This window comes from Anabrus simplex, chromosome 2 (assembly GCF_040414725.1).
Source record: "Anabrus simplex isolate iqAnaSimp1 chromosome 2, ASM4041472v1, whole genome shotgun sequence".
NCBI classification, from domain to species: domain Eukaryota; kingdom Metazoa; phylum Arthropoda; class Insecta; order Orthoptera; family Tettigoniidae; genus Anabrus; species Anabrus simplex.
The window spans coordinates 732,761,873-732,786,698 of NC_090266.1; the positions used below are offsets into that span (position 1 = coordinate 732,761,873).

Below are 24,826 nucleotides of genomic sequence, written 5' to 3' on the forward strand. Positions count from 1 at the left end.
GATGCGTGAAACGAATTACTTATTTAATAATGGAAAAGGCAAAGAAAATTCTGAATCGTCACTAACTTTTCACTAAGGTGGCCACCATTCGAATGACAGCGAATACATGTTGAGTTTAAAAGTTTAAAAATACGTTCTGAGGTTAGGATTTCACGTAAAACTGTAGGTTCCATGACTGTATTCACGAAAAAAATACAATCAATCTCCATTGCAATTACAATTGGCTTAACATCGCACCGCCACAGATTGGTCTTATGGTGACGATGGGTTAGGAGAGGGCTAGGTTGGAAGGAAGCGCACGTGGTGTTAATTAAGGTACAGCCCCAGCATTTACCTTGTGTGAAAATGGAAAATCACGGAAAACCATCTCCAGGGCTGCTGACAGTGGGGTTATCTCCCGAATGCAAGCTCACAGCTGCCCGCCCCTAACTGGAAGGCCAACTCGCTCGGTCAGTCTGATATAATTGTTGTTGTTTCTGTTATACTCGGGACATCTTGCCCAACTACATCGATAGTTTGCTTCATAACCTACGATGCTGTAGTGTCTATACTGGTGTGTGATATTGTAATTAATGGGATATGATGAATTGTTGGTTATGAACACGCTTTGTGTGCTCTGGGTTACACGATAGAATTTTAGCGTAGTCCGTGGACATTTAAGAGTACTTGAATGTGAGTAATGTGTGTCAGTAGATTGACTAGAACGTTAATAAACCCTTTTACAAGCAAAATTTGGGTACCCGCCGTCTTATGAGACAGAGCGGTTGAGAGTATTTTTTTAACTCATAGAGTAGCTGATATGGTAGTAACGCTGATCTTCTGAGCCCATGTTGGCGAGTTTGATCTCACATCGGTCCAAAAGTACGGCAGCCTCGTGTCGGTATACTAACCGGCTCGTAAAGGTACTGTGGGTCAAACTCCCGACAATTCGGTGTTTCCGAAAACCGTAAATATAGTTAGTGAGACTTAAAATTATTATTATTATTATTATTATTATTATTATTATTATTATTATTATTATTATTATTATTATTATTATTATTATTATTTACAATAGACTTTACGTCGCACCGACACAGATAGCTCTTATGACGACTATGGGATAGGAAAAGCCTAGGTGTTGAAAGGAAGCGGCCGTGGCCTTAATTAAGGTACAGCCTGGGTTTGCCTGGTGTAAAAACAGGAAACCATGGATAACCATCTTCAGGGCTGCCAGCAGTGGAGTTCGAACCCACTATCTCCCGAATGCTAGCTCACAGCTGTGTGCTCAGATTATTATTATTATTATTATTATTATTATTATTATTATTATTATTATTATTATTATTATTATTATTATTATTATTATTATTACGAGTTTACCTGTGGAGAAGAAAGAGGTGAAAGAAGGTGTGGACTTGAATGGGTCTAACTACGACATCAAAACTGAATTGAAACTTTAAAGGGTTATATTTCTTTTCCGAAAACGAACTTAACAATCTTTTTCACTGAGTGAACATAACAACATGACAAGTACAAATAGCAATAATGAAACATGATAAGGAAGATCCAAGATAGTCAATTTTACAGATTATGGGCTTCAAGCCCCAAGTTTTACAGTTCCCGAGATACCGGATCCAGCTTACAAAAACTTAAATTAAAAACAAGGGATTATTAGTTTATGGGCAGAAATCCCCTCATTCAAGAGCACTTGCACCCAAAATACAATACCTAGCCTTCCAGAGGCACTCGTTAATCTTACAAAACTTTGAAAAAGAGCAAACAGACACTTTTTTTTTTTTTTTTTTTTTTGCTAGTTGTTTTACGTCGCACCGACACAGATAGGTCTTACGGCGACGATGGGACAGGAAAGGGCTAGGAGTGGGAAGGAAGCGGCCGTGGCCTTAATTAAGGTACAGCCCCATCATTTGCCTGGTGTGAAAATGGGAAACCACGGAAAACCATTTTCAGGGCTGCCGACAGTGGGGTTCGAACCTACTATCTCCCGAATACTGGATACTGGCCGCACTTAAGCGACTGCAGCTATCGAGCTCGGAACAGACTCTCAGTTACCTCAAAATTTACAATCTCTGGCCTCTCAAGCCACCATTTACAAAATGAACTTACTTTTACAGGGGTATTTAATACCCAACCTACTGGACCTTCATGGAAAAAGAACAGGTTAAATAACTGGCCCGAACGCAAAATGAATAGAGGCGTACACTGCGCTCCATGAAAATGAAAACGTAAAACCTTCAGGGCTCTAGGCCGATGAAACAGGGGCTATTCCCATAACAAAAGGTTGCAAAATAGCAGGCACCTCAAACCAAGATGAAGGGAAGTTCGAGAGGGTAACTCACTCTAAATCCCAATTTACAATTAAGATTTTATGAAGTTTTTACATTAGCTAAAAGAAAAGTTACGTTTTAGAAAAGTACTGTTACATACAGTAGTTAAAGATTCGGACCTTCCCCTCGGAATAATTTGCGGCTACAGCAAGAAAGATGGAATTATGTGGCCATTACCTTGTAGATGTTCTAGCTGCCGACGAAAGAGGCCGCCGCCTCCTGCTTAAACACACACACTCTTATAAAGACGACGATCAGTTGGCAAGGAAACGTGAAAATCCGCAGTTTATAAACCCTCAGGGAAGGTTCGAGATCATTCAAGACTAATCAAGACACACCCTCTTAATTTTTATTGGTTAACACAAAGTGAACAAGAAATGCGTGATTGGCTGGATTCAAAACTGGCTGAAAGAAAAGGAAGTATTGCCAACCCAAAAATAAATGAACATAGATCAGTTATGGAAAACCTAGGAATATGAAACTTCTTTAAGTTATACGTTCTTTCCCCTTGCACCAGGGTGCATGATCATAGTTTTTAGTAGGGTCATCTGTAGAAAAATCTCCAAACTTCTTGATGTATATCAAAACAAAACAAGGAGAAATTCAGTCAGTTTAGGAAACTTCACAATAACAAAATTACTTAATATTTCAGTGGAGATATTTTCTGATTAAAGTTCTAAATTGTTGTGTTATTAGTTTCACTTTTTGAGCTGTAGAGGAGTTCATTAAGGCGCTTATTTTGAATGCGCGGCGTTGAGGTGTACCCCCGGTATTATTATTATTATTATTATTATTATTATTATTATTATTATTATTATTATTATTATTATTATGTTCTCGATTGAGGTAAGCTTTTACTCTTTCTTCCGAACAGGAATAATTGTCTAATTGTCATTTCTTCTTCCATGGGATATAAATTGTGGTTTTTAAATTATGTACGTATTACGTAAAGTTTGATCAGTTGAGTGTTAATTGTTTTTGCCTTTATGCCACTTTATTAACCGATGTGGCCACAGTTTGGGGACATGAAAAGTCGAGTCAATTTGTCGGTTAGTTGTATTTCTGTTCCTCGGACAGCAGGTTCGATCTCGGCTGAGGTGGGTGGCATTTAAGAATGTTTGATTGTGACAATTCCATCACGCGGGAACATTAAAAAACTTCCGACGAGTAAAATTCCGACTCTCTAGTGTCTCTTAAAATCTACTGCAAAGGAGCGTAAATAAATAACAGAATTTTTTAAAAACTGACATTAATTATTGCAGGATTCACCATTCTGACCGCCTAGCTTGCAGCAGCAGCCAAAGTATAACACCCATTAAGGTAGCTAAGCATAGGCTTGATATTTTGCGTGGAAATTAATCTTATGCCATAAGCTATGTGGAATCTGAACCACTGGAACGTGACATTTCACCTCAAAAATCTCATTTTCAAGTAAGCAACCAAGCTTATAAGTTAACGTAGTGGCTGCAGATTTCGTGACCATACATAGCAACGGAAGTCTCATTTTCGTGTATAGTGATTCGCATCCCTCAGCTCCTACAACTAGTAGAATAGCTCAGTGGTTGCGTTGTCAACTAAGGAAACGCGTGATTTCGACTCCCACCGTCCACCTTTGGATGAGTTTTCTACACTGACAGGAAAAATTAATGGATTACTTGAATTTTCAAAGGAAGAGGAGTTTTAAATTGTGAAACATTTGTTTTGTTATTTACTTCGATTATTTTCATGAAAAAAAATCTGAGTAATGTTTTCTGCCTGTTATTGTTACCCTTGGTTACTTAGGTAATGTTTTCATGAAAATAATCTGTGTAAATAATAAAACAAATGGTTCACAATTTAACATGCTTTATCCTTTGAAAATTCAAGTGATCCATTAATTTTTCCGGTCAGTGTATTTATTTTGTCTTTCGCTTCTAAGAAAACACTGAAATTGTACCTTTCTCAAGACTATGATTATAAACTCCCTAGTTAATAACACACGCACCAATAGGGATACAAAAACAACGCAGACTGTGTTATATCGTCGTTGTCGGGACAAAACCTCCTATGTGATAACATTATTGGAGATATACTGACCCGCAGCACATACATTATGAAGAGCGAGAATGCCTTGATAATATTCACACAATATTGCACCTTAGATGACAGAACCTTACCGGCCAAAGTTCTAAGCTAAAATATTTCACATACGAGGTTTTGTCCCGGCAGCGACGATATTTCACCTTCACCCAGAGAGACTACACCGATCCAATGAACGTGCATCCCAAGCCCCTAAATGAATCAAAAATAGCCATCAGTGCTAGCCGTAGGTTGGTTAGGCCACGGGTTTATTTATGAAATTATGTTCATATCATAAAAGTTCCACATTTTACAAAGCTCCTAAAAATGTATACTGTATTTCTATTTAAAAAGATATTATGTCAGTGTTTGCATTTGCTATTGCTAATGGCTTTAACCGAGCTCGATAGCTGCAGTCGCTTAAGTGCGGCCAGTATCCAGTAATCGGGAGATAGTGGGTTCGAGTCCCACTGTCGGCAGCCCTGAAGATGGTTTTCCGTGTTTTCCCATTTTCACACCAGGCAAATAACGGGGCTGTACCTTAATTAAGGCCACGGCCGTTTCCTTCCAATTCCTAGGCCTTTCCTCTCCCATCGTCGCCATAAGACATATCTGTGTCGGTGCGACGTAAAGCAAATAGCAAAAAAAAATAAAAAATGGCTTTACGTCGCACCGACACAGATAGGTCTTATGGCGACGATGGGAGAGGAAAGGCCTACGATTTGGAAGGAAGCGGCCGTGGCCTTAATTAAGGTACAGCCCCAGCATTTGCCTGGTGTGAGTTTGCATTTGCTCGACTTGGTAAAGTACGAGAACCATTTCAAGGATGACCGATGGTGGGAATCAAACGTACTCAGCTCCTGGGTTGTATTTTAAAACAAACGAGATGACTTTTCTTCACTAAGGATGCTACTTTAAATACATATCTTCTTGTTTTCAATTGCAGAAGTCGCTGGATGCCAACCGCTATGCCACGAAGAAGACAATTGCCCAGGGCATGCTGGACATTGCCCTACTGACAGCCAATGCAAGTCAACTGAAGTACATTCTCCAGGTCGGAGAAAAACATGATTTCTACACACTCATGGTCACACTCATCACAATATCTATTGTTCTACAGGTAATTATAACCATATTATAGTGGGTATGAGGGCTGTTCAGAAAGAAAGTACCACTAACTGCTACACGACCTTATTCTTACCGCTGGTAAACGGGTTATTTCGGGCTTCTTGGAAGAGGAAATGTAAAATTTATCATGCGATTTATTCGTTAAGCAAATTTTAAGTTACTGAAAATTCTCTTAGATGTTAGTTTTGGTGAAGTTACTTATTATTTTAAATTGTACCGGTTTTACTGCTGTTCTTATGTATATGAAAGATTTCGCTGAAATGCTTTCAATCGTTTTAGGAGACGGCTGTCCTCAGTAATTGACTTCTGAAACAGGAATACATATGTCTTGTAGCCAGACAAAATATTGTTCCGAGATTATGTTGCTGAGGACGGCCTTCACCTAAAATGAGTGAAGTTTATCATCAAAAGGAGTAGTAAAATCGGCACCAATCATTATAATTGTAACCACGACTACGTAATGGCAACAACCAATTTTAAAAAGAATTCCGCGACCGATGACCTCGATGTTTGGCCACTTGAAACAACAATCACAACAACAATCATAATAATAATCATCACCTGATACTTTCCCGAACGCTACCCGTTGCTTTGTACTTACTGTAGGCCTATATGTAACTACAGCAGAATCTCGTTTATCCGTTCGATGGACTTAGCCTTAGTTAACGACTAATAGAAACAAATTCATAATACATCTAATCAATTTTGATGTTATTCGGTGCTGGTTCACTTTGCCGTCCTGCTTTTGATTGCTGTAAATATGTGCTATTATAGTAACTATGATGGTTTCGCCGAGAGAAGACAGTAGAAGGTAGACAGTTGTAAAGTTTAGCCAACAGCCTAAAAGTGCCTGCACGGGACTGGGTGGCAATGACGAGTTATCTCGCAAATATTTGACCGAAGTAGGGTGTTGTTATGGAAACAGAGGTATGTAAGCCATTCAAAAGTTTGTAGAACTTTGACTATCCTTTACCTTTGTTTACTTCCACCATTTCATTACAGCCAATAGGCCAGCGCATGCAAAGTGTTTCGCTTTAAGATAGTTCAACGAAGGTTGGAAGTGTTTAAGCTGTACGTATGACTGGTTACCTTGTTAGGTGTTCGCCGTTTATGCTGAAGGTTGTGATATGGAATTCTGCCTCAGTCAGTTGACATGAGTGTTTACATGTGGGATTTACTGACTCGTTCAAGAAAACTTCCAGCACCCAAGTGTCACATAAATTCTGTAGGAATTGAAGAGACGTTACAATTATTATTATTATTATTATTATTATTATTATTATTATTATTATTATTATTATTATTATTATTATTATTATTAATGCCAAACCCGTAGTGTAGGATTAGCGTGTCTATGTCTTACTCGGAGGTCATAGGTTCGGTCCCAAGGTCTGAATCCAAGAATGTATTCTGAAATGGGTTTTTACTCAACCTCGTGGAGTTCATAAGAGAGGCTATGGGCCTGATCAAGAATCCCATGCAAAATGGATTACAAAAACGTGCTGACTACGCGCGTTCCAGTATCAGCAGGACATCTGGTTGAGCAACACTTATCTTGGCAGGGCAAGGCTCTCAATGCGCCACAAGGGCCTAATAATAATAATAATAATAATAATAATAATAATAATAATAATAATAATAATAATAATAATAATAATAATAATAATAATTCAGAGCAGTAATGAGCAAAATTTATAAGTTCCAAATCGACGTTACTGTTGTTATCATCTTCTTTGTCTTCGTTAATGTAGGCTATTTATTCCATTAAGCAATAATTCCTTCATTTGACTGACTGAAATTAGTCACAAATGTACTTCACAATGTGCATTACAGATTTTTGTGCACATGAATATCTTTTCCTTTCGCATTCTTGTCGAACGTGGCTACACTGAAGAATATATAAACAAACACACCCCACGGTGCTACAGCCCCGATGGGCCTTGGCCTTGGCCTCCTAAGTGACTTTTGCTCAGATCTAAGGCATGCAGAATACGACGTGATGCGTGGTCAGTGCGACGAATCCTCTCTCCCGTTAAAGAATATAGAGAACAATAATTGTTGCCGTTTCCGAGAATTCATTTCCATGTAATTCCTTAGCATTCACGACCAAGCCCAAAATTTCCCAACGTTTAATGTTGTTATCTTGGGAGAGACCCTTGTTATAGTCAAATATCGTTATAACGAATTTCTGGGGACTTTTAAATTACTTTATTTGAACTGAAATATCATTAAATCGGTCAGTTAATAAATTTGCCTAGTAGAGTGAAAGTGGCCGAATATGATATTTAAGGAATGGACGTGGAAAACCAGAAGAAAGTTCTAAATACGACGTTAAAACAAGAGTCTGTTCATTCTTCAGCCCAGAGGCTGGTTGGATCCTCAAAACAGCACTACCAAGGGTTATGCAGTTGTAGAAAAACTGTAAAAACCGAGGATCGCGCCATAATGAGATGTGAAAGGCATAGGGAGGAATAAAGCAGTTTGCCATTGCTTTCCGCACTGGGCTAGAAAGTGCTATTGCAGAACGACTGCGTTATTATTACCACATTACATAACATCGAGATGTCCACCTCATAAGTGTAACGATTAGTGCTTTTAGCTGCCGTCCTCAGAGGCCAGGATTCAATTCACGTTACTGCGAGGAATTTAGGATTGGCAAGTGGGCTGATATGCGGTTAAGTCGGTACATGCAGCTCACCTGTATTAGGGCTGTGCCTGAAAAGAGCTGCACCACCTCGGAACGAGGACACCCATTTACATTATAAACATCCAGACACACTAGTCGTGCCCCCAATTTCATTAGTTCATTACTCTGCACCACCCATACCTCAGCAGCTCCCATAATGTTATAGCTGTAAGTGAGATAGCAACTTCAGTAGAAGCTACACCTTGCTCTGACCTATGCCAAGAGGTAGATGCAAAAATGCTGTATCCATAAAAAATAGTAAAAGGCGTAAAACAAAAAGAAATCCATTATTATTTTAAATTTTAAAGACATAAAGCCATTCATTTACACAGTAAGGTCGCATTGATGTTTAATTAGTAGCCATGCAATTTACATAGCTCTTTCAGAAATACTGTAATAGTTGAAGTAGCATTCTTCACTTTGAAAAAAAGAATCGGGATTTTTGTTTGTTTGTTTGTTTGTTTCTTTGTGTGTTTCTTTGTTTGTTTGTTTGTTTGTTTATGTAAATTAGGAAGATCTTACCGTTAGTGGAGTAGGGTAAGAAAACTTCAGTATACAAAAGAAATTCATTCATGAAAGTGATTTTTATCCACGTTATAGTGAGATTTTCGTAATACTGACGTTCGTACTAATTGAAATATTGTTAACATACATCCTTATGGATAAAAAGTAAAGGAATATGATGTTTATCGCTGAACTGAAATATTCTTAAAGGAGCCCTCGTAATACAAGTATGAATTCATAAAAATACTTAACTACTATGACAATTCACTCTCTCTCTCTCTCTCTCTCGTTCTCCTCAACCTGATGGTTGGTGGATAGCATGACTGTCCTCGTCCAACGACCTTCTGTCTTGAGCCAGCTGCTTGATTAGTTGATATGGACGTCGCCCTTTAATGCCATCGAGGAACCCTGCTCTTGGTCGTCCTCTTCTAGTCTTTCCTTCCAATTTCCCTTCAAGCAGTGTGGTGCACCATGATGAATGCCGGAGTAAATGACCTATCCAACTACATCTCCTTTTCGCGATCATTTTTTTTTTTGCTAGGGGCTTTACGTCGCACCGACACAGATAGGTCTTATGGCGACGATGGGATAGGAAAGGCCTAGGAGTTGGAAGGAAACGGCCGTGGCCTTAATTAAGGTACAGCCCCAGCATTTGCCTGGTGTGAAAATGGGAAACCACGGAAAACCATTTTCAGGGCTGCCGATAGTGGGATTCGAACCTACTATCTCCCGGATGCAAGCTCACAGCCGCGCACCTCTACACGCACGGCCAACTCGCCCGGTCGCGATCATTTTCTCTAGACTGGTGGTTTCTTATGTCAATTGTTAGGGCTTAAATATTAAATACACAAATTAGAGGTATCAGGTGATGAAGAATGTGAAATATTTGTCTCGGTTCTTCCTGATGAGTGGGTATACCTTCTTCTCCTTCTGTCACTTTTCTCATACCCTAGGGGGGTCGCGGGTGCGAACTGTGTAGCGCATGATATTTAGCCCTAATTTACGACTGGATACCCTTCCTGACACCAATCTTATGTGGAGGCTGGTGGTGTGGTGAGTTGTTTGCATATGAAGAGGAGTATATTGGAAAAAATACAAACAAAATTCCACGAGTCAGACGCGGTTGAAACCCCCGACCTGACCGAGAATCAAAACCGGGACGCCTCGAGTTCGAGAAATGCTAGCAGCTATTCTTTTTTTCGTTAATGGACGAGTACCAATTTTTGTTACAAAGTATGTGTTATAATATTCCACTAACTACAAAATCAAAATTTGTTCGCTTTGTAATAATAAGCCAACGGCCGTAGCCGTGTTGAAACACCGGATCCCTTGAGATCTCCGAAGTTAAGCAACATTGGGGGTGGTCAGGAGTTGGATGGGTTGCCACGCGCTGTTGGTGCGGGGTAAGGGAATGGAGGAGCGGAAAGGAACTGGCCACCCTACCGCACGTAAACTCCGGCTCAGGACACCTCTGCGGAGGTTCGGACATGCCTTCGGGCAGAATACACCCTTACCTTGTAATAATAATGTCTAATTCATAAAACATTTGTTTGAAGAACATACATAGGTGTGCTATATCTTACAATGTTAAACCACACTAATTTATTCTACGACAAATGAAAGTGATTTTTTATGAAATTGCCAGTGAAAGATACGGCAAACGTTTACAATACTATTAACTAAAGTTCATCAAAACTATTCATAGCATTAGTTTCTTTTTTGTATGTGATATTTTGTTGTAAGACGTAAACAGTTTATCACGCTCCATCTATTGTAATAACTGCAGCAGTGGTTATAAAAATAGGAGGAAAAACGAAGAATAGCCCAGCCACGAGGGACAAGTCGGGACGATAGCGAACGAGTTTATGATACAGCTTTGACTTAATCTGCGCATTTCCCATTCCACATGGACAAAAACAAAAACAGGTAAAATATAAAGGAAGAGTGGAGAAGAGAATAAAAGTAAACAACAATGGGGCAATGGTGCAGCTCAAACTCAAGACGTCCGTGTGGAAGTCAAGGAACTAGACCAGGTACTCATAAGGAATTTGCGAACATGTAAGTTATGCAGGTTAAATTTTAAGCGCCATTTTCTCGTTAATAATAATTTCTTGTGGCTATTTCTAGCAGATTGCAGCCCTTGTAGGGCAGACCCTCCGATGAGGATGGGTGGCATCTTCCATGTGTAGGTAACTAAGTCTTATTGTGTTCGAGGATAGTGTTGTGTGTGGTGTGTGAGTTGCAGGGATGTTGGGGACAGCACAAACACCCAGCCCCCGAGCCATTGGAATTAACCAATGAAGGTTAAAATCCCCGACCCGGCCGGGAATCGAACCCGGGACCCTCTGGACCAAAGACCAGCACGCTAACCATTTAGCCATAGAGCAGGATTTTATCGTTAAATACGGGTTAATGGCACAAACCCTTGGACAAGTAACTGTTTAATTTTGACGTAGATCAACCTTCTAAAGTTTGAACGAAATCAGTGATACCATAACTGTGACCTCCCCTTATTATTGCCGAGGTTACGGATGATGGAAGCTTTTGATTTTCGCTATTTGCTTTACCTAGCACCGACACAGATAAGTCTTATGGCGACGATGGGACAGGAAAGGCCTAGGAATGGGAAGGGAGCGGCTGTGGCCTTAATTTTTTTTTTTGCTAGGGGCTTTACGTCGCACCGACACGTGGCCTTAATTAAGGAACAGCCAAAGCATTTGCCTGGTGTGAAAATGGGAAACCATCTTCAGGGCTGCCGATAGTGGGATTCGAACCCACTATCTCCCGGATGCAAGCTCACAGCTGCGCGCTCCTAACCGCACGGCCAACTCGCTCGGTCTTTTGCTTTTCGCTCCCACAGGGCCTCCAATAGCTTGTACGGAAATAGCTTTGTTTTGATACATCAGACAATCGAGGATTGTTATTTACATAGACATCGTGGAGGTGTGTATTTCTTTCCTTTGGGTGAGACAGATTTTTTATTCCAATTATACTCTAAGCAGCGATAAGTTACGTGGTACTAGACACATTATTCTATTTGTAATTCTCATTTAATGTGAAAAATGAAAATGTAATATGCAAGGAAGGAATGCCATTTCAAGTCTTACCACTCATTTTTCAAAGTTCTTCATCCCAAAATACATTTGTATTTTGCCATGGATATACTAGGGCCTACCTTATTTTTTTTCACGCTCTTTCTTGTGTGGTTCGCTCTCTCAAAGGACACAAAATAAACACCGCCTTGAAAAGGAAAACCGTAATATTTCTACTCATAATGTTATGGCATGGCCATATTCATATACAACAGGGTAGGTAAAAGCTATATCCTGTATCGAACACTAAGTGAAATAACTGGATTAGATCTCAATGTCTGGTCATCAGCGCCTTCAGGAATTATCCTGAGTCACATTTCTGGTGTAGGAGCCTTACATCTCTGTAGAAATGGAAGTCTCGTTCTAATCTTGTCGATTTCCTGATGAATAATCGAACCCATGTCCTCCTAAGAAAAATGAACCTGCCTTTGCTCCCATGTTAATGTGCAAGTGGTCCTGAAATTTGTCATTGCCTTTTTGAAACTACTTGTAACTGTGTGGTGCTCGAAACACAAGAATGTAAGATTAATATATAACATTAAAAATCATTTATTTGCTCATGAAATCAAGAAGATTGGTGCATGGTCATCCAGGCTTTAGAGCTGTTGCTTATTTACTCTTCAAGTTCTGATGGATAGCAGGCCATCGAGAGAAAGAGCAAAGTCCATAAACACGTTAAAGACAGTTCACTGGTAGTCGTAAACTAAGATGAAGCATTAGAAATTAAAAGATCTCTCTAAGTAATAAACGGCACTTGACCTCGTTAGGTTAGGTTTGCAGTTATAGCGTGCTGAAGAAGGACAGCCTGACCTCTGCTCCATAAAGTGCTGACTACGTTCAAGAATAGCTTAGCTCTGAGAACTTCAATGATTTAATTGTTCAGCACGTCTTACATTGGGAACAATGTTGTTTGTAAGGTGGGTTTAAATCTAGATCAACTTATGGCTCAGGTGGTAGGGCGTATGTCCTACGCTCGAGCCTCCAAGAAACAACTATTGGATCAGATTTTCTGCCGTTTCCTCTGTTTCCCTCTTTCGCTCCACAGTCGCACCAGAGCCCGCACGTCCCATACCTTATTTCTAATTGAGGCCTCCAGATCAACCAAACCAAATCTCATGGATCAACAGCCCCAAGCCTACCAAGCGACCGCTGCTCAGCCCGAAGCCTGCAGATTACGAGGTGTCGTGTGGTCAGCAATACGAAACCTCTCGACCGTTATTCTTCGCTTCGTAGACACATCTCACCGTCACATAACGCCTCAATTGTAATCACATAGGCTGAGTGTACCTCGAACTAGCCCTCAGATCCAGGTAAAAATCCCTGACCTGGCCGGGACTTGAACTCGGGGCCTCCAGGTAAGAGGCAAGCACACTAACCCTACACCACGGGACCGGCGGCCTCCAGATTAACCGAGCACGAATTCAGCCAAACCACTTTAATATATTATTATTAACAAAATACAGCTTTTTACTAAGCACAACTCTTTAAGTTCCTTTAATATAGGCCTAATGTAATATGATATGCTGTTTTTCGGTTATCAGACTCTGGCTAGTTGGTACGTTTGGTGAACACAAATCTCTTCCTAGGCACCATAACAAAAGTTTATCGTCTATTGGCCTTATGGCCGAAGAACAACGCGTAGGTTGATTTCGACATTTTCTTCATCTACGTAACAAAAGATGATGATGGTGATGATATAGCCTACGTCACACTTCGATCAACTTTTACTCTACGAGGAAATCTTCCGACATTGCAGATTTCTCCGTGATATTCTATTACAAGTGTTACTAGGAGGCTAACCACTTAATCCACTGTAATGTACAGTAGATATAATTGGTATTACTGATACGGGGATATCCTGATCACCAGCCTCATGTACTTGATGTACTTGAAGTCGGTGGAATGTTCCTTTTTTCCTTTTTCGAGTGTTTTTGCGGTTAGTTTAACGTTGCACTAACTGAGGCAGGTTTTCGGCGACGGTATTAATAGTAATGTAAAATTGACTTCTTCCTTGCCCTACGCTTAACGTAGAGAGCTGTGTAGGTAAAGACGTGCTTAGTTCACTCCAAGTGTCTTGGGTTCGATTCACTGTCGGAAATGTCTGCTCTACAAGGTCTGCACCAGGCTAGCAATAGCCACAGGAAATTAGTTATTATATAGGTAATGTAAGAGATTTTACAATTGATATTGGTTTACTGTGAGTTTAAGAATATGCATTGTTGAATGAATGATATTTTATTCCATACTACGTCGAATTCAAATGTTTACCTTCTTCAGAGGAATGTGGAAAGTGGAACTTTATGATACTGTACTTACGACGTTCAACATAAGAACACACCATCAGAAATCTTTTTCAGTGCCTGTAATACAATTACATAGATTCTTACCCAATATCTGCGTAATGTGGGCGAGTCATGTTGACCGTTTGAATGGCGGACCCAGAACTGAGCATCATAATGTAATGTTGCCAACGGTAGGGACATGTCCCTACCCATGGGACATTCTTTGATAATTGCAGGGACTGAGGGACGGATTTCATGTAATGATAGGAAATGTAGGGATTATTTAGAACTTCATGAATGACGAATTAATCCAAATCATGGCTAGTACTAGTAATATTTAAATACTAAGTATACTGTATATTAGATGCAGAGTACAGCGAACATTTAATCATGAATGAGCATACTTCTACGTTTCGCCTATTTCTGTCACTGCCACACCTTGCTCATGAAGTGTCCTCTTTGTTTTGATGATGGGCCCTTACCCCCCGCACTCCACAATCTCAAACTTACTACAATCCCCGCGCACCACTCGAGTTCTCTGTCCTTGTCTTGGTCTAAGCCACAATGAAGTCCTCAAGGAAATGTATTTAAATTCATTTCCGTTTAATACTTACTTTTTTTCCAATGTGACAGAAATTACATTTTTAAACAAGCTGCATTCATATTTTGCCAAATATATTTGATTTGCGTAAAAATATAATTAATTTCAGAATTACGTATATAACGAGTATTCATGTGATTTAATGAATGATATCCGAAGTTTAAAATTTGTAACTGACGTCAGTTTAGTTCATTTGTGCTCCACACTCCAGAAACTAGATCATATTCTGCCTCATTCAAATGTGGAAAGAGAGATAATTATTTCTGTGTTCATTGACACCGAAACTACCATAAGGAAAGAATAATTAAGTTATCATAGAACATGTGTGATAACGGCTCAGCGCCTGTCTCTTCGTGCGGCTCCAGGACTAAATGGTTAGCGTGCTGGCCTTTGGTCACAGGGGTCCCGGGTTCGATTCCCGGCAGGGTCGGGAATTTTAACCATCATTGGTTAATTTCCTAGGCACGGGGTCTGGGTGTATGTGTTGTCTTCATCATCATCATTTCATCCTCATCACGCGCAGGTCGCCTACGGAGGTCAAATCAAAAAAGACCTGCACCTGGCGAGCCGAACCCGTCCTGGGATCTCTCGACACTAAAAGCCACACGCCATTTCACCTGTCTCTTTGCAATCAAAATAGTTATGTACAACTTCAGGAAGGCGTGACGAAATACATCTAACAGGAAGGCGTGACGAAATACATCTAATGAGTTCAAAAATATTTATACTGTGCGTGGCAAAGCAAAGGACGCTGGAATTATTGTTCATCTCCTGCCCACGTTTCTGTAGCAACGAGGTACTGTACCGTACCCAGGGGTAAATACCCTCTAGGACGATGCCTCCATTCCTGTATGAACATCCGACTAACTCAGTGTTAGGCAGAGAGTGGGTTGATCGTCATTGGGTCAGGCTAAAAGTCGAAGTTCTACACTTAAATATAAGTAAATGACAGGAAAATGGAGGTATAACTCGAATGAGAAACAATAAAATGCGGTAGGATGAGTTTATTCATAAATATCCCCGAATCATACTACTCGAAAATCAAATAATAAAATGTCATTACAAAATCTCAAAATTAAAGAAATAACTGGACATTAATAACGTTAATTGTTCAAAGAAACAAATGTGAAATGAAGTATCAAGCACAACATTCAATATTTGCATACTTTCAGAAATAATCTTCTTCTGCTTGTCCATTGTTCATGTTACATGGTAACATATGTACGCATATACTGATATATATTTATTTATTTCAGATGGAGTCACACTTGAAAATATCGCATTGATACGGGTTTGTAATTTAATTTAGAGTCGTCGCAAGATTTAACGTTAAAGGAAAATTACAATATAAAAGGAAGTTACGATGAAAAGAAACACTAAGACGCAATGGGAGATGGTATGAATTATGAAAAATACTAGTGGCATTTCCTACGTTATATTTACAATAAACAAAATAAGCAAAATAACACATCTATGTACATGGGATAAAGAGAAAAGTCTTACATACTACACAGATTCTACTTGAATCGCGGTTCACCACAAAGGATCTAGTGAGAACTAGATTGACCATCAATATAACTCAGCACTCGGGCTGTTCCCCATTAAACAACAAGACAACATATTCAAACAACATGAAACATCATAAAACACCTTGCTGTAAGAGAAAAACAGATAATTATCCATCAATATTAATGTGGAAAGCAATGGGCAACATTGCCTTCTTCTGCTGCATTTGCGCACTCAACAGCGCGATCATCCGTCACGTATTTCCTGGTGTGCTGTGAGCCGAAAGGAAATGTTGGAACTCAACACTGTACTAAGGCTTGGATTCTGTCCGCCAAGATTGTAACACGGAAATACCATCTCATTCACGCCGTCTAAGAAAACACGGCCAATATATCAGCTTGCAATGAGATATCATCTTTCGTCGTCTACATGGAAACTCACGTACTATCATATACCTTCCTAGCATGTTTCGACAATTTAACACACACCAGACTCATTGGTCTGGAATCAATTCCGTCAATTCTGATAACTAATATTCTCTCAGAAGACAATAGCAGGTACATATCCACTGCACATTATTCTTTCACTTATCAGGCATGCAATCGGCCTGCATAATCACTTTATAACTCCGCATGCATTATAACTTCTCATATCTCTTACAAATCACATCAGCCTTTTACATTATGAGACCCGGTTCGTTTCCTGTGCAAATCATTGGGCATAACAGATTCCAACCTAAATTCGAAGATCCTATTCTTTCAACGTTGTTATGCAGCTCCTTACGTACAGCTTCTGACATACCATGTGCCATGCAATTAACTGTTACTGTCTCTCTAAATGACCAAAATAAAATAACGTAGCAAGTGTTTAACTTTGAAAATTGGATGAACTTCTCAATCTAATCCTCCTAGCACTAATCTACAAGGAATGATCGGAATAAAACTAAACTAACTTATCATGCATGAATGAACAACAACTAATCCTAACAATTCCCTCATTATCCCAAGTATCTAGTCATAAATCAAAATAAAAATAAAGAGAACATGCATTCCTTTTTTATCCGTACATACAACAATATAAAAGTGAACACATGCCGTCAGGCTTACTTTACGTTAAATAAAATCCCTATTCTAAACTGCACTAGTATTTTAACATAACCCATATAACATTCCATAATTAACACATGCGCCTTATCTTGGACGACTCTCTGGATACATGGCAGCAGCTCACATCTCTGCCTTGCTGGGTGTCTACCCCATGTTGATCACTGCTTCAACACGTAGAAATACACTTCCTTCTTCCATAGGCGAAGCCATCTTCTTGCTGAAAGTTATTGAACACTGCAACACAGAAGGCTTTGGATGAATATCTCTTCACCGCTCAATTTTGCACGTCCCGAACAACCCTTTTTGTGGCAACAAACTCAGTCAAACACACTGACACATAAATACACGGTAAATTTTACACTTGAGGGTTTATGTACACAGTTTTTGAGAGCGGCACGCGGTACGAATCGAGAGTTCCTCGCGAAACGCGACGGACACGAAAATATGAGACAATGGAACGTCTCTCCTGCACTTTCTACACTGCGGCTAATTATCACCGTCTATATATTGATAGTGAACTTTGCGATAATATAATCTGCGATTAACTCTGCATCAGTTACTTTATTCAACTGCACGACTGAAACACTGTTTATTGGTCTTATTAACCATACTCTGGTAATGATATATTCACGTGCCAACTTTTAAGTACAATTCTCGGAGCACATCGAACAACGTCCACCTCACGTCAGTATCCACGATCAGAGTTACACTTCTACACTGTCCAAACTGCCCGATCGGAGTCGCACTTCTACACTCTCCAAACTACCCGATCAGAGTGACGCTCTCCAGAGCTTGGGGTGCTAAGGAAGCGTAGGTAACGCCGTTGCAACTATGGGATTCCCGCTTGTCTAGACAAACCACCAATCGGAATGCTTGCCATTTATAATGACACAATATCAATTATAACATATCAATAAAACACAGTTCAGATTACATCAAATCTCTTCCTATAATGTTTATACCGTATTCCTGATTATATTTCACTGTGGAAATCCGCCACATAACAGAATTTATCTCAAGCAACTGTACACGTTGGTCAACCTGGGATTATGACTTCGCGCTATGTAGACTCATTGTTTGCCATATCCTCACGATCTCATTGGCTGAATATTTCGCTTGGTCAGCACTTTGTACACGTGGCGAGATGTGCTAACTCCTAGTGACGCTAAGCCATTCTCACGGTCCCGAGGAAGTATTAGGCAATATCCAGCGACTTGATGGCTCCATGGACTTCCGGTCTCAGCTATCCTGCGATTCCTTACTTTACCGTATATGACTGCAATGCATATCAATAAAATTTACATATTATGGCAAATAATAATCCGAGTATCTCTTATGGGCCGGCAGGATACGGCTCAATACAGTATAACCTGTCTTAACGGACACCTCTAACCGGTGGACAACTCTCCTTGGCGGACGAATTGCGAAGTCAATGCTGAAATCCCATGTTGTGTATGAGTAATTTACCCGTCTTATACGGACAACCTCTATTACGGACACGGGCACACCATAGCCACTAGAAACTCCAATTAAATCATTTCTTAACGGACAAATGTTTTCAATATAAATTCGTGTGTGCTCTGATTTTGTACGAAAAATGCTGTACTAGTACAGTATTCAATTATAGTTTGCACAGACGGTACTTCTGAGAACTGTAGTTATAACTTGCGGGGCAGGTTGTACACCTTCTTGGAAGGCAACTCTAAGCTATGATCTCACTCGCGGCAATTCTATTATCCGAAGTGTTCAACAATGCTGGAATTCGTACTTTCACTGTCAGGTTACTTTTAAACTGGATCGTAGGCTTTTGATGTGTTAGTACGTTAGTACGCATTAACATGGCTCCGAGAAAGTGTTTAAAAGAATTTTTTTTGCTAGGGGCTTTACGTCGCGCCGACACAGATAGGTCTTATGGCGACGATGGAATAGGAAAGGCCTAGGAGTTGGAAGGAAGCGGCCGTGGCCTTAATTAAGGTACAGCCCCAGCATTTGCCTGGTGTGAAAATGGGAAACCACGGAAAACCATCTTCAGGGCTGCCGATACTGGGATTCGAACCTACTATCTCCCGGATGCAAGCTCACAGCCGCGCGCCTCAACGCGCACGGCCAACTCGCCCGGTTGTTTAAAAGAATAGACTATCACAAACGAGATAAGTGTGGTGTGCGGGAACTCTCCGAAGTGTTTAAGATTGGAAAGCCACAGACAGCAGAAATTGTGAAAGACCCACTTGGAACTAAATGCTAACGAACAGCGAATTAAATAGTTTCCAAGCTGTAGTGGAGCTCTTATTGACAAAGTAATACTAGAGTGGTTCGGTAATATAAGAAGTCAGAATGTCCCTGTGTCGGGACCAATATTACGAGCGAAAACGACAGAACTCGTGGCAGAATTACGTATCAAAGATTTAAAAACCTCGAATGGTTGGTTGGCTAGAGGAATTCATAAAGCCACATGGTATCAACTTAAGAACAATTTGCGTAGAATCATCTAGTGTTAATTTAGAGATTGTTGAAAACTGGAAAGAAACATGAGCTAACATCACAGCTGGGCACTTTCTGGGAAATATTTTAAATGCAAATGAACCTCGGTTATTTTTTCGTGCTTTGACAGACAAAACTTTGTGTTTCAACAGAAACCCTTGCCCTTGTGGAAAAGCTGCGAAGGAACGTCTTACGGTCTTGTTATGTGCAAGTATGAGTGGAGAACGGGAGAAGCCCCCCCGACCCCTTGTGGTAGGGAAAGATACATAAGTTTGGCATTGAATTGAAAGTGAACAGGAAAGCAGGCATGGCCAGAGAAATAATGACAGAATGGTTAGGACAACTGGACAGACAAATCACACGCTAGGAGAGAAAAGTGTTATTATTCCTCGATAATGCAGCGTCGTATCGTTTCCTTCCAATTAAGCTGAAAAATGTGAAGATCGTCTTTTTTCAGCCACTTGACTAAGGAGTGATTCACAACTTCAAGCTTATGCAACAGATTTTATCAGAACTTAACGGGAATGAAGGAACCCTTCAAACACTGATAAAGAGACTGAATGTTCTCCAAGCAATTTCGTGGATAACCAATACATGGAAAAATATTACAGTTTGAACAGTTCTTATCTTCTTTCTGAAAACCGGGTTTCGTGCTAGTAGCGGGAATCATGAAATGGAATCATATTTTTAACAGCATGGAAGCAACACAAGAATTAATTACTGCAGCAGGTTACAGGGTAGAAGCGAACACTTAGATAGAAATTGACTCAGATATTCCAGAATGTGAGTGTCGGGACTCGAAACCGATTCTTCAGTCAATCCAAGAGGAGGACAAAAATGAATATTCTGATGAAAGCGACGGTGAAAGTGATGCTAATGCCGACATTGAAAGAATATGGAAATGGATGTGCCGCCACTGGGCGAGTTGGCCGTGCGGTTAGAGGCGCGCGGCTGTGAGCTTGCATCCGTGAGATAGTGGGTTCTAATCCCACTGCCAGCGGTTCTGTATGAGTTGCGCCGAGTAAAATTTGCGCCGTGGAGATTCCCCGCCGGGAGTAGAAGTGGTTTGACAGCTGTCTTAAGCATCTTCTGCCTGCGCTGCACCGCAGGGGGTTATTTCCAAGTTCAAGGAATGTCTGTGAATATCTGTAGTACTGAGATTTTGAAATTAATATATAAAAAATATTATTCACTCTATCTTTTTTTTGCTAGTTGTTTTACGTCCCACCGACACAGGTAGGTCTTACGGCGACGATGGAACAGGAAAGGGCTAGGAGTGGGAAGGAAGCGGCCGTGGCCTTAATTAAGGTACAGCCCCAGCATTTGCCTGGTGTGAAAATGGGAAACCACGGAAAACCATTTTCAGGGATGCCGACAGTGGTGTTCGAACCTACTATCTCCCGAATACTGGATACTGGCCGCACTTAAACGACTGCAGCTATCGAGCTCGGTAGTCACTCTATCAATGTTGGTTTCTTGCACATTTAGAAAACCTGCATCGTATTTATATCAGCGGGTGAAATGTGTATAACTACGTAGTTTAACTTAATTTACAAACCAAGTGTGGAAACATGGAATCAGTCTTTCAGTCTTATGAAGAATATCCACAGCCTGTTTGTAGCTAACTGACAGGGTCAGGAATAGAATGAATGAAGAATGAAATACCGCTAAAGGAAGAAAATACTGCCGAATGCGAGATCTGACATGCTTTTGCGGACACAGATTAAAGGATGGCAAACGAAATGTAGCGAATTTATTGAATAAAGAATGACCAGTGAAAACGGAAAATAACTGTCTCACCCTATGTTCCCCCGACATGCACCCCTTATGAAGTGATAGGGCTCAAGAATGAACCATAGCTACCGCCAAAGAAAGGAAATTGTATGCCCTGGCGAGGCCTGTCGTATTCCCCTGGGTATAAAAGATTAATAAATGACAAATGAAATTGTTTCAAACAGCGACGCTGATATAAATATGAAGAAATCGGAAATAATATTTTGAACGCCAGCTTTGTCCAGCATAAGCGCTATCTAAAGTGATCGTAGATTTAACCCTCGGAGCAGTGATGGGAAGCGTACGTTCCATCAGCGTCATGAATGAGCTTTTTTAATCTTAACAATAACTGAAATTTACAGTTTTCCGTCGCAAATGTTCATTCTATCAGCGTTGTTTCATTCCCTGTGGAATTCCCAAACAAGACCTCTAGTTCCTAGAATGATTAATGACCACGGCGCAAGTTTTACTGATTTTAACACGGCGCAACTTTTACTCGGCGCAACTCATACGACACCCTGCCGGCAGCCCTGAAGATGGTTTTCCTGGCTTCCCATTTTCACACCAGGCAAATGCGGCAAATGCCACGGCTGCTTCCTTCCCACTCCTAGGCCTTTCTTATCCCATAATCGCCATAAGACCTATCTGTGTCGGTGCGACGTAAAGCCACTAGCAAGAAATCAGCTAGCCGCCAATCATCTCAAACAGTGAGACTCTGTCCGACTCGTTGGCTGAACGGTCAGCGTACTGGCCTTCGGTACACAGGGACCCGGGTTCGATTCCCGGCCGGTTCGGGGATTTTAACCTTAATTGGTTGATTCCAATGGCACGGGGGCTGGGTGTATGTGCTGTCTTCATCATCATTGCATCCTCATCACGACGCGCAGGTCGCCTACTGGCGTCAAATAGAAAGACCTGCACTTGGCGAGCCGAACCCGTCCTGGGATATCCCGGCACTAAAAGCCATACGACATTTCATTAGTGAGACTCTGGGCTTTGTTAAGCGACTGAAAGAATTCTATTGTACACGAAACGATGAAAAAGGTGTAAATTTGACACACGATTGAATTGCACATAGTAAAAATAAAGTATTATTGCTAAACTGAAGTGTACAAAATAAATGAATATTAAGGACTTTTCAAGTGTTAATGTTTTACTGTTGATTGTTACATACAGTATAGTACTGTATTATGTACTGTACATTAGTTTACAAGACTTATTCTCATACAGTTCATGACTTATTGTGTTCCTACTTATTTTAATGGTACCAGTTTCACATCCTCTCTCGGCCAGACACCCCCGTATAACGGACTACTTTTCCGGTCCCCAAAGTGTCCGCTATAGAGAGGTTTTACTGCATTTATTTGTTGTATATAATAGTTTGACATATTGTGAATTTAGTGTTGTGTTGACGTCTGTGCCGGCCCCGCGGTGTAGAGTGCCTCCCTCTTACCCGGAGGCCCTCGGGTTTGATTTCCGGCCAAGACAGAGATTTTTACCTGGACCTAAGGGCTGGTTCCAGGTCCACTAAGCCTACTTGAACCGGGCGAGTTGGCCGTGCGGTTAGGAGCGCGCAGCTGTGAGCTCGCATCCGGGAGATAGTGGGTTCGAACCCCACTGTCGCCAGCCCTGAAGATGGTTTTCCGTGGTTTCCCATTTTCACACCAGGCCTTAATTAAGGCCACGGCCGCTTCCTTCCCATTCCTAGGCCTTTCCTGTCCCATCGTCGCCATAAGACCTATCTGTGTCGGTGCGACGTAAAGCAACTAGCATTCATTCGTTCAAGCCAACTTGATTACAATGCAGGAGCTATCTGACGATGAGATAACGGCCCCGGTCTAAAAAGCCAAGAATAACGGCCTAGAGGAATCGTCGTGCTGACCACACGACATCTCGTAATCTGCAAGCTTTCGGACTGAGCAGTGGTCGGTTGGTAGACCAAGGCCCTTCAGGGCTTCTACCCCATGAGGTTTAGTGTTGTTTAGTAACGTTTAGTTGACTTTTGTGTGTTTAAAAACTATCCACTTCATGGCCGTATCGATATGACTATCTAACAAATAAATAAATATTTATTCACTTAATGGATACTTTTATTTGCCTTTGGCAGTTTTATAAAATCATTAATAGTATATGTCTTGACTGCTTTGCAGTCATCATCAGCTATGTTTACATAAACTTAGGTGTAAATAAGGTAAAATTATGCACAATGTTCTCGTATTAGCCTTAATATTTCCTCATGGGTAACTTAAAAAAATTGTCTATTGGGGAGGAGGTGTTGGTGAGGGGGGAATTGGATGGGTGGGGAATAATGCTCAAAAAGAGATTAATAACTTGTCCTCAACTAGAATATTGTTAAATTCTCTTTTTCCAAAAAATAAAATAAAATACAAACGTCTTTAAGTGTCCTTTTTTAGCTTCTGTTCGGAAGCGTATTTGAAAAATACTGATTAACTTTTCTCCAACTAACTACTTAAGATGTTATTGAAGTATAATTAAAACATATTCTTAACTAAAATATTAATTTAAAAAACATCATCTTTTCTAAGTCCCATTCATATTCTGCTTGAAGGCTTGTGAAAAAAGCTGATTAACTTGCTTTTCTTATTGCCAAAGGTAGATTCTTAGAATACCCTTGCATCTCTCTGTTGGGATGTGTTCAGAAGATATGTCCATAGACCATATAATTGGGCAGCTTGCAACATGATCCCTGTCTGGATTCACGTCTTTACTTCCCGCTATCTTGGGTTTGGTAAAGTAGCGATGTTAAGTTTCCCATGAGAAATTATTAAGGCTAATATGGGAGCATATGTTGTGCATACTTTTACCTTATTTACACCTAAGCTTATGTAAATACAGCTGATGATGACTGCAAAACAGACGAAACATGTACTATTATTAATTTTATAAAATTGCCAAAGGCAAATAAAAGTATCGATTAGGTGGACAAATACTTATTTGATTGTTTGATATTCTGTGTGGTTCTCACAATAGAGGAGAAGATGTTTATCTTGGAACATTATTTACGGTAATATGGAGTGGGGCGTCAGAATGGGTGGAGTTTGTTTCACGTTAAGAAACAGTACTAGGGCCGATTTAATAAGGAGGCACCAAATGACAGAATAGTGTTAGCTGTCGTTGACAACGTCCACCATACGGGATCAGTCAACGAGGGAGACAACAGGGCTCCCAAGATCCGTCACCACAAACGAGAATCGTGGATGACTTCTCCAACAGATATTACAGTCCCTAAAGCGTAGACTACGAAGAACATTGCTGAAACAA

At 40.4% G+C, this 24,826-nt stretch overlaps 1 protein-coding gene across 4 annotated transcripts in view; it reads left to right on the forward strand.

Annotated features, from left to right (window-relative positions):
• LOC136864412 (ninjurin-1) overlaps positions 1 to 24,826 on the forward strand; it is a 79,764-nt gene that overhangs the window by 25,859 nt on the left and 29,079 nt on the right. For all 4 annotated transcript variants that reach the window (XM_067141380.2, XM_067141378.2, XM_067141377.2 and 1 more), the window contains exon 2: positions 5,332 to 5,505. In XM_067141380.2, the coding sequence (XP_066997481.2) occupies positions 5,332 to 5,505 (174 nt within the window). The remainder of the gene's footprint in view (positions 1 to 5,331; positions 5,506 to 24,826) is intronic.